Below are 17,384 nucleotides of genomic sequence, written 5' to 3' on the forward strand. Positions count from 1 at the left end.
TAAAAGGTAATGATTGATCAATATCCACCAAAGTGAGGGTGGTGCAGGAGGATCTCATCGAGCAAATTATAATCTGTCAATTTTTTACATATATCAGCCACTGTAAGTCTTATGGGGTAATATGTCACTAACAAGTGGACATTGCAGGCAATAATGTTCCAGAGTGTTGGCGTTGGGTGCGTCACATAACCGACAGGAGGAGAAGTGAGGAACTCCATCTTGCTCAGCCACATGCCAAACTAGTCGCCAACCCAGCCGAAAACTTGCAAAAACCACGTTATTTCGATGAACCATGAGTCCAATGCGGCGATACTTGTGTTGGTGAGGAAGGAAGTGGTTATAATGCTGTATTGATACACTGGTGGCTCTCTCGGCATTGCCACAACGATGAGTAAGTGAGCGAGCAGCTTGGTGCACCATTTTTCGGCAGGAGAGATGGTGGGAGCATCAGCCTCTGAAGGATCCAGTTGACAGGTAGCCTTTGCGAGATGGTCAATGGTGCTGTTAGCCAGAAGAGCCACGTGAGAGGGAATCCATAGGTAGTGCACTACTAGAGAGCTCATGTTGGCCATACCTAGTTGTCTAAGTATTTGTGTAACCAAAGACCAGTATGCTGGCTTGTGTGATGAAAGGGCTTTGAGTGCTGGTGGTGTGGCGCAGATGACCAAGCCGTTGTTTCTGGTCCGTGTGATTAATATAACTGCATCTAGAAGTCCATGTAGTTTACGATACGTGGAGCTTGATGACTGGGAGGCGACGGCCTGTCCAGCCCTCTAGTGGGGCTTCTAAAATGGGAGAAAACAGCGCGTCCAGCACTGCCATCTTGCTGGTGTGAGCCGTCCGTGTAAAGATGATGGGCTATACTGAGGGACGTGGACAGTCTGTCGATGGTTTCCAATGCACGTTATTGTTGAAGTTGAGGCAAGGCAGTCTTAGAGACTGGAGTATAAGAGATTGCTGGCACAGGAGTCTGCCAAGGTGAAGACCATGATCCATGTTCTCTGCCACAATGTTGATATCAAGCTCTCAAATGCTTGAACAGAGAGTACTAACTAGTGTACGTATCCCTTGGCGTAGTTGTGGACGAGGTGCATCTGGATCCAGAGAAGTTCTGATGATGTCTGAATAGTGAAGAGACAGGTGAGAGTAATACAGGCATTTGATACTGAAGTACGTGACATTGGAATATATTCTCTCAACAAGTGGAGGGAGACGTAGTTCGAGTTGCATGTTTACAATTCTAGTAAAGGCTGGACAACCTAGGTCCTAGAATGAGTCTCAAGAGGCCGTAGAATTTATCTGGAGAGTTGACCTAGTGCAGGGGAAAGATAATCTACCACTGAGTGAATGAGAGCAATTTATATGTTTCTGGTAACTGGGATAGATACTCCTGCAGAATAATTAGTAAGCCATTTGAGAGGAGTCAGGCGTTGCTGTAACCGGGCCACCAGATCTTCAACAATGAGAGAGAGAGAGAGAGAGAGAGAGAGAGAGAGAGAGAGAGAGAGAGAGAGAGAGATTGTGTAACACAGGGCGTATTTGACATTATTATCCCAAAAGTGACCAAAGCTGAATGGCTTTACCCCAGGAGTTAATGGCGACTCAATACATTGGAGTCTTAGACAGTGGTGAGTGAATGGAAAGGACTAGAAGTAAATGTGAAGTCTATCATAGTGATAGAAAAGAACCTTGATTTTTTATTTATCATGCACAAAGATTACTTGGCAATATTAGAGGAAAATGTTAATACACCATTGCTAGCTTATTGATGGGATGGAAAGAATTAAAGACAAAAACCGAGAACCATATAGGTTGGGAAGATAGGATAGTGAAGACGAGAGCGAGAGGGAGAAAAATGGAGGATTGGGAAAGTGAGCACAAAAAGAGGGTGTAGGGAGAGAGGGAGATTAAAAATTTAGTATGCTTTTCTTTTGCGATGAGAAAGTTAGCTAGAAATATACAGATAAGGCAGTAATAAATTCAAAAGTTTAGAAAGGTGGGGCAATATTATTATTATTATTATTATTATTATTATCACTTGCTAAGCTAAAACCCTAGTTGGAAAAACAGAATGCTATAAGCCCGAGGGCTCCAACAGGGAAAATAACCCAGTGAGGAAAAGAAATAAGGAAACTACAAGAAAAGTAATCAACTATTAATATAACATATTATTAGAACAGTAACAGCATTAAAATAAACATTTCATATATAAACTAAAAACTTAAAAAGAAATAAAAACAAGAGGAAGAGAAGATTAAATAGTGTGCCGCCTGAGTGTACCCTCAAGCTAGAGAACTCTACCCCAAGACATTGAAAGACGAAGAAAACATTAGGAAAGGACGGAATTTTAAAAAATTCAGAGAGGAGTGGTAGGAAGGAAGAGAGAGAGAGAGAGAGAGAGAGAGAGAGAGAGAGAGAGAGAGAGAGAGAGAGAGAGAGAGAGAGAATTAGCTCGATCAGAGGGAGATGGATGGAGGGAAGGCGCAGAGGGGATAGGGGGAGGGAGGGAGAGCAGGGTGAGAGAGAGGAAGGGGAGCTGGAGTAGAATGTTCAAGAAATAACAGGTCTCTTAAATAACAGCAAACATATGAAGGGATAAAATACTGTATTCAAAGACTATTGCATCAAGGTAAGTGAATTATTATATAGTTATTTAAAAAAAAAAAAAAGAGAGATGAGGCAACATAAAACATTATACATCAGAGCATGGAAAGTCTGTGTTTCCAGACAAAATATGGATAAAACGAAGTAATTCTTGTGGGCAATAGGATATCTAAAATGCATTATGGAATTTTTCATAGATCATTTGTACTAATCGAAAAATACTTTCATTGGGGGTAAAAGATCTGGTAAAACTCACATACCGTATATATATATATATATATATATATATATATATATATATATATATATATATATATATATATATGTATGTATATGTATATATATATATGCATATATATATGTATATATATAAAAGTATATGTATATATATGTAAATAAAATATGCACCTCTTGATATCTGCATTCTCTTTACCCCGGGAGCAGAGACCCAAGGGAGAATCAACTTGATAATAATAGCTTCCGGTCGGTCAGGAAATCGAACCCAGGCCCAAGAAACTGAGGTCCCATTTACTTACCCGAGTGGGACCTCAGTTTCTTGGGACCGGGCTAGATTCCCTGGCTGACCATAAGCTGTTATCATTAATTTGAGTCCCCTTGGGTATTTGATCCCGAGGTAGCGGGAATCCACATATTAGGAGGCCTATGATATATGGCTTATATGAGGATATATGAAAAATACGTTTAAAAATGCAAAATTATCATATATATATATATATATATATATATATATATATATATATATATATATATATATATATATATATATATATATATATATATATATATATATATATAGTAGGGGGAAGGGGGCTGTAGACCCCCACTTTTTTACCGAAAATTTACTTGTCCATCTTTTACTTCAGAAAATAGAAAAGATATTAAATTGCATATATTTATTAACTTATTCTTTATAAGAATTATCATTCAAAAGCAATTTCTCGAATAGAAGATTTTTGTTGACATGCATTTCCATGTTAGGGTAAGATTTTATTCTTCTTATATGTATATATTTACATATTATATATATATATATATACATATATATATATACATGTATATATATATATATATATATATACATGTATATATATATATATATGTGTGTGTGTGTGTACCAATAAATTTCTTGAGCTCGTGAATCCATTGTCTTCTCTTCTTTCCCTAGGTTCGTTTGCAATCTTTAAGGACCCAGTCTGTTATTCTCTTAGTCCATATTTCATGTGTCTTTCTCATTATATATTCTGTTCATGGCCATTTCTTTTCATAATACAGTATGTTCTTAAAATATCTTCTACTTTAGTTTGCTCTCGTTTCCATGTTAATCCTTTTCTGCTTCCTAATGTTATTCCCATCATTATTTTTTCCATAGCTCTTTGAGTTGTAGCTAGCTTATGTTCTAATGCATTAAGGCTCCAAGTTTCGGATGCATAAGTTTATACTGGTATGACCATCTGATTAAGTAGTTTTCTTTTTAGACAAAGAGGCCTTTTATTTCTCATCATCTCATTAGTTTCCCAAAATATCTCCATCCTATCCTTATCCTTTTCTTAATTTCGGTCTCAAACAAGAATTAACTGTCCTAAGTACGTATATTCATTAACAATCTCTAGAGGTACGTCCGTAACCCTTATTTGTTGTATTCTGCATTTTCATTGAACATTATCTTAGTTTTGTTCATATTCATTTTCAGTCCTTCATTTCTGCTTTCTCTACTCATATCTTATATTATCTTTTGCTATTTCTTCCATGATCCACTAAATAGAACTAAGTCATCTGCAAATCTTAAAAGATGTTAGGGTATTTCCCATTAATGTTACATTTTCCCAATCTAAATTCTTAAAATATTCTTCTAGAAACGATGTAAATAATTAAGAAGAGATAGGGCCTTCTTGTCTAACTCCTTTTCTCAATTGGAATTTTTCTCACTAAATTTATGTACTTTTAGGATTGCTGTACTGCCCATGTATGTATGTATATATATATATATATATATATATATATATATATATATATATATATATATATATATATATATATATATATATATATATATATATATATATATATATATATATATATCTTCGTGTTATAACGAATGCATATCTATTCCTCGTATTTGAAGGGCTTTTATTACTGCTAAAGTTTTGACGGAATCAAAAGCTTTTGCATAGTCTTTAAATACCAAAAGCTCATTCATAAACTTTAAATGCCATACATAGAGATTTGTCACACTCAGTTGATTTTTCCATTAACTGATTAGTTACATAGATCTGGTCTGTTGCTTAATATCCACTTCTGAAACTTGCCTGCTCTCTTGGCTGATTAAAGTGTAGCTTTCTCTTCATTTGCCTAATATGATCTTTATACATATTCCATATATTACTGGAGGTAAACTTATTGGGTGGTAATTTTTTTAGGTCTTTTGTGTCTACCTTTTTGTGAAATGATATAAATATATTTTTTTTTTTTTCGAAGCTGAAGGGATAGAGCACTCTTGCTAACATTTTGTGTAAAGACCAGCGTAATTTGCTACCATAAAATCTCCTCATTCTATTATTAACTAATTTGTTAGGCCATCTTCTGTTTTGTCTCTTTGCATGCCTTTTAAAGCTTTCTTTCATTCTACTGTTACTTTCGGTACCGACTCTGGTGTTTCCTTATTTGGATTTGCAAAGTTATTTCTCATATCACTATTGCATAGCATTGTATATAAAACCTATGCAATTTTTATCATTCCATGTAATTTTTTGATAATATTTAAATATTCATTGGTTAATGCAAATATCTGTTGGCACCCTATTACAAGTCTTCTTTTCATTACCTTAATGCTTTTTCATTTCCTAGTGCTCCTTTAAATTTTGTCTGATTGTGTTTACGAATTTCTTGTATGTTTTTTTTTCTTTATTACTTTGGATAGTTCTGCTCATCATATTTTATCTCGCTTTGATTTTACCTTCATTTCCAATGTTTTCATTATCAATTTTTTTTTTTTTTTTCGTGTTTTCTGGTAGTTTTCCTTGATCTTGGTTTGGAACTTTTCCTCCGATCTCTTGTGCTGATTCCAGTACAAAATTGATGTTCATTTCTTCTTTATTTGCTTTCATTTCATCACGTAGCTAGATGTACATATTTTTTTTATTGCTAAACTGAACTCAGTCCTACTTTTCTCTTATTACAGGAGAGTATATTTTCTTTCTTAAAATTAATTTTTCCTTTCTTTCCTTAAATCTAGACAAGGTTTACTTCTCGCACTTCTGTAGTGGCTTGACTTTAATTTGTTTAACAGTGTTACATCTTTAACTAAATTAACTTTTTCACTTAGAATAAAATCTAGTTCGTTTTTCTTTTATATATTTAGACTTCTCTATGTCCATTTTCAATATTCATTTTTATAAAGAAAGATGTACATGATTATTAGATTGTTTTCCAGCAAATTTTACTAACATGTCTCCTATGATTTTTCTTTTCCCTACTCCAAATTTGCGTACAGCTGATTCCCTTTTCTTCTTTTGGCCTACTTAACAGAGAAGTTACCCTAAGCAAAAGCAAATAGAGTTATATTCTTTTTTAACATATCTCTAGATCTTCATTAAAAAGTTTCTTTTTCTTCCTCTGTATTGGATGTTGTTGGTGTATACGTTTGAATTATATTCATTTTATAATTACTATTTAGTTTGATAATCAGTCTTGGAATTCTGTCACTGATACTTCATGATTCTTCTATTATCTGCGCGATTTTTATTAATAAGAAAACCCACTTTCATGTTCTATGAAGTAAAGTATATGACAATCTTTTAACACTATATAACATTTCCCAGTTACTCTAATTTCACTCGATCTTATTATATCCCAATTCATATCTTTCAGATCTAATTTTGTAACACACGAATGTCCTCTTCCATAAACAGGGTCCTCACATTGTACGTTGCGAGGTTCAGCTTCCACGCACAAACGAAGGAACAAACAAGCACTCACATATACACTGAATATATATATATATATATATATATATATATATATATATATATATATATATATATATATAGAAAGAGGATTTTACTAATTAAACGGCATTTTGCAAACATTGATTTTTTATGACCATTGTAGTATCATCAAATCTATGAAGTACTTCTCTGTTTGTGAGGTTCTCGTCTTCATACCAAAGACAAATAACTTAATTGTCAATCATAATTAGAAATTAGATTAAATATCAGATATAAACGACGTTAAGAAACTTGAAGATAAATTGAACTGAAAGAAAACGATAGTAAAAACATAAAATGCTTAGAAAACTAATAGCTCTAACTTGATCAATATTGGGAATGAGTTTATAGCAAAGAATCAACATCGTTAGTACGATTTTGGTTAAATTCATCAGGTAGGCTTCCCGGTATTTTATGATAGGCATTGTGTACAAATTGTAATTGGTCGCATATAAATCTTCAAAAGAAATATGATTTTGTGGTTGATACACTCGCCTGTCAAAACCAGGAAATCGCTTAAAAGGGATATTTTTCGTCAAAAAAATTCTGGGGAAAGGCCTCCAGACCCCCCCCCCCCATCGTCATTGATTTCTCAAACTTTTAACTCGCCCACCCAAAAAGACGCCCCCACGCCTCATATATAATATATGTACAGATATATATATATATATATATATATATATATATATATATATATATATATATATATATATATATATATATATATATATATATATATCATGTGTGTGAGTGTGTGTGTTTGTATAGAAAATATTGGAGGACGAAAGCCTCAGACATTTCGTTATTCACGTCTAGATTTAGGTTAATTGTCACGCTGGCCAGCGACATCCCCCACCCCTTTTTAAGAAAAAAGTTTTATTAATAAACTTGGGGTTTTCAAACAAATAAGTTTGGCTATTAATTTTTGGATTTTCAAGAATAAATGGTTGAATGTTAAATTCGCCATAGTGGTGGAAAATATTTATTTTGTCAGTTATCTTTATTTTCAGTTTCAATTATTTATTAGTTTATTTTGCTTTTTACAAGTTTTCTTACGACGGTGTTCTTGCTCAAAAGTCAAAAACTATTTATGATTCATCATTTGAAAGTAAATCTATGATAGTCACGAGCATTAGTGTCAAACCCATTTGAATCACAAATATGTCGAAAAGGGTCATTGTGAACTTATCGCCTTCAATGGATAAGTGGTTTTAGGTATATTTCATTTTTTGTATTAACTCATACATAACCGTTTTCACAAAAATTCCCCTTATGTCTTTATCATCGACTCATATTTCATTTGAAATCATAAACTCTAGTGATAGTATCATAAATAGCCCTCTGTTAAAATTATCTGAATCGTTTATCATGCGCCATAGACAAGGATAAGTACAACAGCATATATATATATATATATATATATATATATATATACCTGTATACATGTATACATATATATACATATATATACATGTATACATATATACATATATATACATGTATACATATATATACATATATACATATATACATATATATACATGTATACATATATATATATATATATATATATATATATATATATATATATATATGTATATATATATATATATACATATATATATATATATATATATATATATATATATATATATATATATGGTTAGTGGTGAGATGAATTATAACTTCATTCATCTTCTGCATATTATTTCCTTTAACTCTGCAGTTGTCGCTTGGAAATATATGAAGGTTATCTTTCATGCAAAGGAGAGAACTTTCTTATGAGCATTTCAAATGTATTCTCTTATTTGAACAGATCTTTTCTAGATGTGAGCAGACAAAATCCCTTAGGACAAACGACCGTGTTATAACAAATATTTATTTGCAATACAGAAAAAAATCTGTAGATTCTAAATCATTTTGAGAAATTTACCATTTAGTTTGTTGTCAGTTGATGCTAGTTCACTTGGAGTAGTAACTAGACTGCTTCGGTCAGCAAACCTAGAAGCATTGGCAGATGTACTCCTGTCCTAAGCTTTCCACTCCACCTAGAGCCAGCCCTAAAAGATAGATAAGTCTTTAACCACCCAATTTAAATTGGAAACCAGAATTTGTATAGAATTTGTTTAAATGAAATATGAATATAATTTTTGACTACACTAAAATTTTGTTCACAATATATAAAGGCAAATCAACAAATTTAAATTCACCTCCAAAACTAATCTCAATTTAATAATTTCTAAAATTGCAAATCAAAAGCCAACAATTTCAATCATTTTGACCTAATACATACATACATATACCAAAGGCATTTCCCCCAATTTTGGGGGGTAGCCGACATCAACAAGAAACAAAACAAAAAGGGGACCTCTACTCTCTACGTTCCTCCAGCCTAACCAGGGACTCAGCCGAGTTCAGCTGGTACTGCTAGGGTGCCACAGCCCAACCTCCCACATTTCCACCACAGATGAAGCTTCATACTGCTGAGTCCCCTACTGCTGCTACCTCCGCGGTCATCTAAGGCACTGGAGGAAGCAGCAGGGCCTACCGGAACTGCGTCACAATCGCTCGCCATTCATTCCTATTTCTAGCACGCTCTCTTGTCTCTCTCACATCTATCCTCCTATCACCCAGAGCTTTCTTCACACCATCCATCCACCCAAACCTTGGCTTTCCTCTTGTGCTTCTCCCATCAACTCTTGCATTCATCACCTTCTTTAGCAGACAGCCATTTTCCATTCTCTCAACATGGCCAAACCACCTCAACACATTCATATCCAATCTAGCCGCTAACTCATTTCTTACACCTGTTCTCACCCTCAACACTTCGTTCCTAACCCTATCTACTCGAGATACACCAGCCATACTCCTCAGCCACTTCATCTCAAACACATTCAATTTCTGTCTCTCCATCACTTTCATTCCCCACAACTCCGATCCATACATCACAGTTGGTACAATCACTTTCTCATATAGAACTCTCTTTACATTCATGCCCAACCCTCTATTTTTTACTACTCCCTTAACTGCCCCCAACACTTTGCAACCTTCATTGACTCTCTGACGTACATCTGCTTCCACTCCACCATTTGCTGCAACAACAAACCCCAAGTACTTAAACTGATCCACCTCCTCAAGTAACTGTCCATTCAGCATGACATGCAACCTTGCACCACCTTCCCTTCTCGTACATCTCATAACCTTACTCTTACCCACATTAACTCTCAACTTCCATCTCTCACACACCCTTCCAAATTCTGTCACTAGTCGGTCAAGCTTCTCTTCTGTGTCTGCTACCAGTACAGTATCATCCGCAAACAACAACTGATTTACCTCCCATTCATGATCATTCTCGCCTACCAGTTTTAATCCTCGTCCAAGCACTCGAGCATTCACCTCTCTCCACACTCCATCAACATACAAGTTAAACAACCACGGCGACATCACACATCCCTGTCTCAGCCCCACTCTCACCGGAAACCAATCGCTCACTTCATTTCCTATTCTAACACATGCTTTACTACCTTTGTAGAAACTTTTCACTGCTTGCAACAACCTTCCACCAACTCCATATAACCTCATCACATTCCACATTGCTTCCCTATCAACTCTATCATATGCTTTCTCCAGATCCATAAACGCAACATACACCTCCTTACCTTTTGCTAAATATTTCTCGCATATCTGCCTAAATGTAAAAATCTGATTCATACAACCCCTACCTCTTCTAAAACCACCCTGTACTTCCAAGATTGCATTCTCTGTTTTATCCTTAATCCTATTAATCAGTACTCTACCATACACTTTTCCAACTATACTCAACAAACTAATACCTCTTGAATTACAACACTCATGCACATCTCCCTTACCCTTATATAGTGGTACAATACATGCACAGACCCAATCTACTGGTACCATTGACAACACAAAACACACATTAAACAATCTCACCAACCATTCAAGTACAGTCACACCCCCTTCCTTCAACATCTCAGCTTTCACACCATCCATACCAGATGCTTTTCCTACTCTCGTTTCATCTAGTGCTCTCCTCTTCCTCTATTGTAATCTCTCTCTCATTCTCATCTCCCATCACTGGCACCTCAACACCTGGAACAGCAATTATATCTGCCTCCCTATCATCCTCAACATTCAGCAAACTTTCAAAATATTCCGCCCACCTTTTCCTTGCCTCCTCTCCTTTTAACAACCTTCCATTTCCATCTTTCACTGTCTCTTCAATTCTTGCGCCGGCCTTCCTTACTCTCTTCACTTCTTTCCAAAACTTCTTCTTATTCTCTTCATATGACTGACCCAGTCCCTGACCCCACCTCAGGTCAGCTGCCCTCTTTGCCTCACGTACCTTGCGCTTTACTTCCACCTTTTTCTCTCTATATTTTTCATACTTCTCTATACTATTACTCTGCAGCCATTCTTCAAAAGCCCTCTTTTTCTCTTCCACTTTTACCTTCACTCCTTCATTCCACCATTCACTGCCCTTCCTCATGCTGCCTCCAACAACCTTCTTGCCACATACATCACTTGCAATCCCAACAAAATTTTCTTTTGCTAACTTCCACTCCTCCTCTAAATCACCAGTTTCTCTTACTCTCACCTCGTCATATGCCATTTTCAACCTTTCCTGATATTTACTTTTTACCCCCGGTTTTATTAGCTCTTCAACCCTCACTAGCTCCCTTTTACATCCACCTACTCTATTCCCCCACTCTTTTGCTACAACTAATTTTCCTTCCACCAAAAAATGATCAGACATACCGTTAGCCATACCCCTAAACACGTGCACGTCTTTCAATCTTCCAAACATTCTTTTAGTTACCAACACATAATCCATTAATGCCCTTTCTACTACTCTTCCATTTGCCACTCTTACCCATGTATACTTATTTTTATCTTTCTTTTTAAAAAAGCTAGCACTTATTACCATCTCTTGTTCAACACACATATCTACCAGTCTCTCACCACTCTCATTTTCACCTGGTACGCCATACTTCCCAATGACACCTTCTACCTCTCCAGCGCCCACTCTAGCATTTAAGTCACCCATAACAACTACATAATTCCTTCTACCCAGTCCTTCTACACACCTAGTTAATTCATTCCAGAACTCATTCCGCTCTTCTTCACTTTTCTCACTACCTGGCCCATACGCACTGACAAACGCCCAACATTCCCTACCCAACCTAACCCTTACCCATATTAACCTAGATGATATCTCCTTCCATTCCACTACTTTACCTGTCATCCATTCACTCAGCAATAAAGCCACACCCTCTCTCGCTCTTCCCCTTTCAATCCCAGACACTCTACCAGACATTTCACCAAACATTACTTCACTCTTTCCTTTCATCTTTGTCTCACACAAGGCCAATACATCCATCCTTCTACTTCTAAACATACTTCCAATCTCACATCTTTTACTCTCTATCGTACTACATCCACGCACATTCAAACACCCCAAAACTAGAGTGCGGGCAGCAGTCACTCTCCCCCCAGCTCCATCTCTTTGTTGCTGTCTCACAGGATTTTTTATACAGGAGAGGGGGTTCCCAGCCCCCTCGTCCCGTCCCTTTTAGTCGCCTCTTACGACACGCAGGGATAACGTTGGCGCTATTCTAATTGTTTTATGCCCCCGCGGCCACAGGGGGCATTTGACCTAATTAACAAATTAAATATACGTGATGAAGGCATCACTTAGAATATATGTTAAAAGGCTCAATTTCTATAAATCAAGCAATTTATGGTCGACAATTGATAATTTTAACTAGTGTAGCCTATAAACAAACCTAGTTTCACGAGCGATTTTCAATTACTGTGTTCAAGGCTTTATTTATTTTTTTACTTGAGGATGATAAAAGTCACCAAGAAATGCCACTACTATTGTGCCAATCAATACAATAACCCACCTTATAGCGACTTCATAGGATGAAATAGAGAATGGATATGATAATTCCATAGCCATCGCTGAGGTCGCCTCCACATTCATCAATTGAGGTGTAGAGTTAATTTAATTCTTCATGGTGTTACACTTGGTATTCATAGCACTGAACACAAAGTCCCATCGTTGTAGAGTCCTGAAGAAAATGTCCAGCACTACGACGAAGAACATAAATCGATAAAATATCCAAAGTTAGGGTGAGGTGAGGAAGAGTAATCACTCCTTGACGGTTGGTGTTGGACTGATTTTCCCTTCCAACAGTGACTTCAAGGTTACTTCGTAGAGTTGTTTGGCTCGGAATATTCAGAAAATTAAGTAGTTATATTTAACTCCTCTTTACTTTGGATTGCACAACGAAGGCTGAGGTCAGTTAATTAGCACAATTTTATTCACAGTGATTTACGAAAAATAAAGCCTCAAACATTAATTGAACAAACTAGAATTAAATTAAATTAAACAAATTGAAAGATACAAATTCAAAGAAATTATAAAGTAAACTATGGAGATAATTACCAATTCCAAGAAATGTTTCTCCATGTAAGGTAATTACCGATCATAAAAAAAAATTTCTCAATCACCCAAAATAGCCATAATCTTTTTACAAAATGTTATAGGAATGTATATTAAAATATATATTTTATGCACTCCGAGGGGAGGGATTGAATTTTCATCTGAAAAATCAGTGGAAAATAAATTTAAAACAAAATAAACTTAACTAATAATATATACAGATTAAATGTCTTCCTGTGAAAGAATTTTCTTAGTTTTAACCATGCTGTCAATGGTCACTTGACATTAAAGGAATAGGGCATGTCACATAACGCTTGACAAATCTTCGACTTTTACCTAGCATTACTTTAGCCCCAGTAACTTAATCGTAAATATTCTTGGTGAGCTCTTCAACAATTCCTATGAGGTAATCAATGGCTTTGGTCATATTTTCTTTAACAAGAACTAGATCTCCTACCCTTAACTGTTTATGTGGTACAGTTTTATACCTATCCTTTTTACTTGTTGCTTGATATACAAGATGGTTTAAAAAATCATTATTATAGAGGTCCATCAGCTTAGATTGTACTCTAACAAGTTTTTCATAGGAGTTCCTTATCAAATCCACTGGATCAACTGACCAATCCGGATCTGAAGTAGTACCTTGCAACTGTGGAATGATATTCAATGTTACAAGATCACGGCCATATTACAACTTCTCTGGAGTTATGACTTCAGGCAATTCCTCCGGAGAATATTCCCTCAATGAGTCTTTAAAGGATATAGGCCTGCGATTAATAAGGTGTACAGTTTTGGATACAGTAAACTCAAAATCCTTGTATGGTAAAATGTTTTTACCAATAGCTCCTTGTATCAGTCTTTTAGACAGCTTAACACAGATTTCAACTAATCCCCCAAGTTCACTGTTACCCTTATAATAGTGATCAAATTTGATCTCATTCATATTATGCCTTCTCAGAAAATCTTTAGTTTCAAAATGAGAAAGAAAAGTCTCTATAATATTGGATCCAGCAGTCATAAGAGTTCCCAAATCAGAGGCAATATACTCAGGTTTTCCAAATTGATAAATGTGGAGCTGCAAGGCTCTTAGCAAATCCTCAACCGAGAGACTATCACACAGCTTTAGATTTACCGCTCTTGACCACATGCAACTAATTACAAGGATCCATACCTTTTCTTTGGAATTGTTCACTTTAACATAAAAGGGTCCCATATGATCAATGTAAATATTACGGAATGGGACATTTGGTGGATCAATTCTAACTTCACGATAAGAACTTTGGTTTAATTTAATAGGTCTTTCCCTGAACCTTTTGCATCCAATACAGACCCTTATATACTTCTTTACTAAAGAAAATATATGGGGAATCCAAAAAGTTTTCCTAATTTCTTGTATAACAGAATAACCCCCTGCATGATGCAAGCGAAGACGTGTGTGCCTTATTAACAAAGGAACTAATGGGCTACACTTTGACATCAGCAGGGGAAAACCATAGTCCCTGTATTTCCTAATTTTCTTAATTCTGTTACACTTACTTTTTACTCTCAGCAACCCTTTGTTATCTTGATATATATTTAACTGAGAAACCAAAGGTGGAATGTCACTTAATTTCTTTGAAGCAGAATTAAAGTACTCAAAAATCTCAGGAAACAGACTTTTCTGGTCCAATAGAATTACTCTATGATATGCCTACTTGTAATAGTTAAAATCAGCAGAGTGAAGAAACAAATGAGAATACTGGTCTGGATGTTTGCAAACTAAGGAGGTTTTCAGACAATTCACAAACTTTATTACTAAAGCATTGGTATTAACCAGCTTACCAAAACTAGATACTTTTTCAGGAGGAATTAATTGATAATGATCAGTGCCTTGAATTTCAACATATCCTGCAAAATGTTCTACCCTTTCAGAATAATCTGGGTCTGGAACCAGTACTGTAAGAATATCTCTACTAATAGTGTTATCTGATGCATCAGTCAAAAATTCTGGTCCCGTGAGAAAATTAGTCTTAGTTAACCGATTATGAGAAATAGGTCTGGTTACACAGTCTGCTGGGTTTTGTACACCTGAAACAAAAGAAAACTCCACCTGATGTGCCTCACACAAGTTAGCAATGTGTTCTAGTCTATTAAGAACAAACACTGAGCGTTTCTGCATTTTATCAAGCTTATGTACATACGAGTTGACCCAGCTAACCGTAACCAGACTGTCAGAGTACATTCGCAGTTTATTAATCTTTATAGCTTCAATGCACCGATCTCCAGCAATATCTTGATATATATCAATTAAGCACTCTGTACCCAAAGACAATGCTTGTAGCTCTAGAGACGGAATGGATTTTGACTCCAATTGCTTGTTGACAATTTTCGATTTTGACATTACGAAAGAAACAACATTTGTATTCAAGTTAAGAAAGTAAATGACGCAACCAAACATGACCTTACTACTGTCGGCAAATCCTACAAGATCATATAAATCCTTCCTATTTCCAACATTTCTGTCCAACATAACTGGTGGAGCAGAGTTTGCCTGCCTGGCAATACAACGCCACTCCCTCACTTGAGAGTCTGTCAATGTATCATCCCATCGCAAATTTCTTTGAACTTGCAAATCGTGCAAAAATAGCTTTGCTCTGTTCTGAAGGGGAGCATTAAAATTGTATACATCAAAATGGTTAGCAATAGACTTCAAAATAAGTCTCTTAGTGTTTGCTGAAATATCTAAAATGCTTGCCTTGGTAGAAATCTTATCAGTGGAACGATGCCACTGAAGACCTAGCAGTTTAATAGGGTCAGAAGTCACTTTATCAAAATCATCATGAATATTCTCTTGTAGAGATGAACAATTTGTTGCAAAATGCTGCAAGTTAAATCTATAAGGTTTGAATATATCAGGAAGCACAGAATATGCCCACTTAAGATCAGCTTCCTCATCTGTAATGTATGCCCCATTTTCCATATATATTAGTTGATATACAAGACTCTTCATCCTGTTTATTTTGGAATCCGGCGTTTATCCAATATCAAAATTTTAAAGAGGGCCAACATGAGAATTGTGGGACTACACCTTAATCCGAAACTTAACCTAGAACATTTATACCCTACTAATGAATAATCTGCTTTCTCAATATTTCTATACCAAAGAAACAGTATCCCTATTTTGATCATTTTCTGGCAAAGCAATTTGATTAAAAGCCTTTTCAAGATCAAAGCATAATAAAAACTTACCAAATCTTAACTGTAGGAGAGCGGAGGCCAACTTTTGGTTTAATGAAGGCCCAGGAAATATTGCCATGTTGTGACTAACTGCAGTTGGGAATTTAGAACTTTTTTCATACAAATTAGAAAGAAAAACTACACGGCATTTAGTGGTGTCCCTCTCTGGTTTAAAGACCCTCATGAAAGGCATGCAACTATGCTCAGGATGAGTATCCATAAAATCCTCAAGATTATCAATTCTTTCTATGATGCCTAATGTCTCCTGAGGCTTAAAGGTGTCATTTACTAAGGCTAACTTATCAGGTAATTTTTGTAATTTAGATGTAAGGGTTTTCAACACCGATTTGGCTAAATTGTAGTTGTGGCCTAGTAGATGACTAACTTTTGGGTTCCATAACAGTGGCATACACAATCTTCCATCAACAGTCCTATGGGTTTCTTCTAAAGCATACTCTATAAGCCTGTCATTCAGTTCTACATTATCTTCATGATATTGACCTCTGTCTTCCCCAACATAATATTTACAAGAGAGTTCTAAGCATTCATTTGTAGCCCTATTCATCTCAGATTCTATTATCTGACCATCATCATCAAACAACTCATATGTATTAGAAGTCTCCAATTCATTTAAAGCTGAAGATTCTACTGAAACGTTCTCTTTAGTTCCTGTTGGAAGTACATTTACAGCTTTTAACATATTTTGCACATTTGACTTCATGGAAGAACAAAGATTCAAGAATCTTAAATTGCTCTTTAATTTATTTATGTCTCCCTTTAGTAAAATACCCAAGCATGTATCAGAATGAATGGAATCATTTAATTTCCCAAACACTATATCCTTTTCAGGGATAGAATGCAAGGACTCTGATCCTAATATAAATTTAATATTGACTATCCTATCTGTAGAATTTAACAATCCCTGATCTGCTAGCTTGTATCCCTTTGCAACAAACCCACCGACTACTTCATTTAGCCCATGTAACTGCAATGAAATATCAATTGAGGGAAGACAAAATGCATATACCATATAACTATTGCTACCAATTGGCAACTCAGTTTCAACTTGTTTAGTCTTATAACTCTTAGAGGAA

At 35.5% G+C, this 17,384-nt stretch overlaps 1 protein-coding gene across 1 annotated transcript; it reads right to left on the bottom strand.

The window, feature by feature from the left end:
* Window positions 1–239: 239 nt before the first annotated feature.
* On the bottom strand, window positions 240–16,063 carry LOC137614992 (uncharacterized). Its single transcript, XM_068344629.1, has 3 exons — window positions 14,862–16,063; window positions 13,767–14,384; window positions 240–678 (listed from the first exon to the last, which is right to left on the bottom strand). Exons 1-3 carry the CDS (start codon window positions 16,061–16,063, stop codon window positions 240–242), a joined length of 2,259 nt encoding a protein of 752 aa, XP_068200730.1.
* Window positions 16,064–17,384: the final 1,321 nt, after the last annotated feature.

Source organism: Palaemon carinicauda, chromosome 21, assembly GCF_036898095.1.
Source record: "Palaemon carinicauda isolate YSFRI2023 chromosome 21, ASM3689809v2, whole genome shotgun sequence".
NCBI classification, from domain to species: Eukaryota; Metazoa; Arthropoda; class Malacostraca; order Decapoda; family Palaemonidae; genus Palaemon; species Palaemon carinicauda.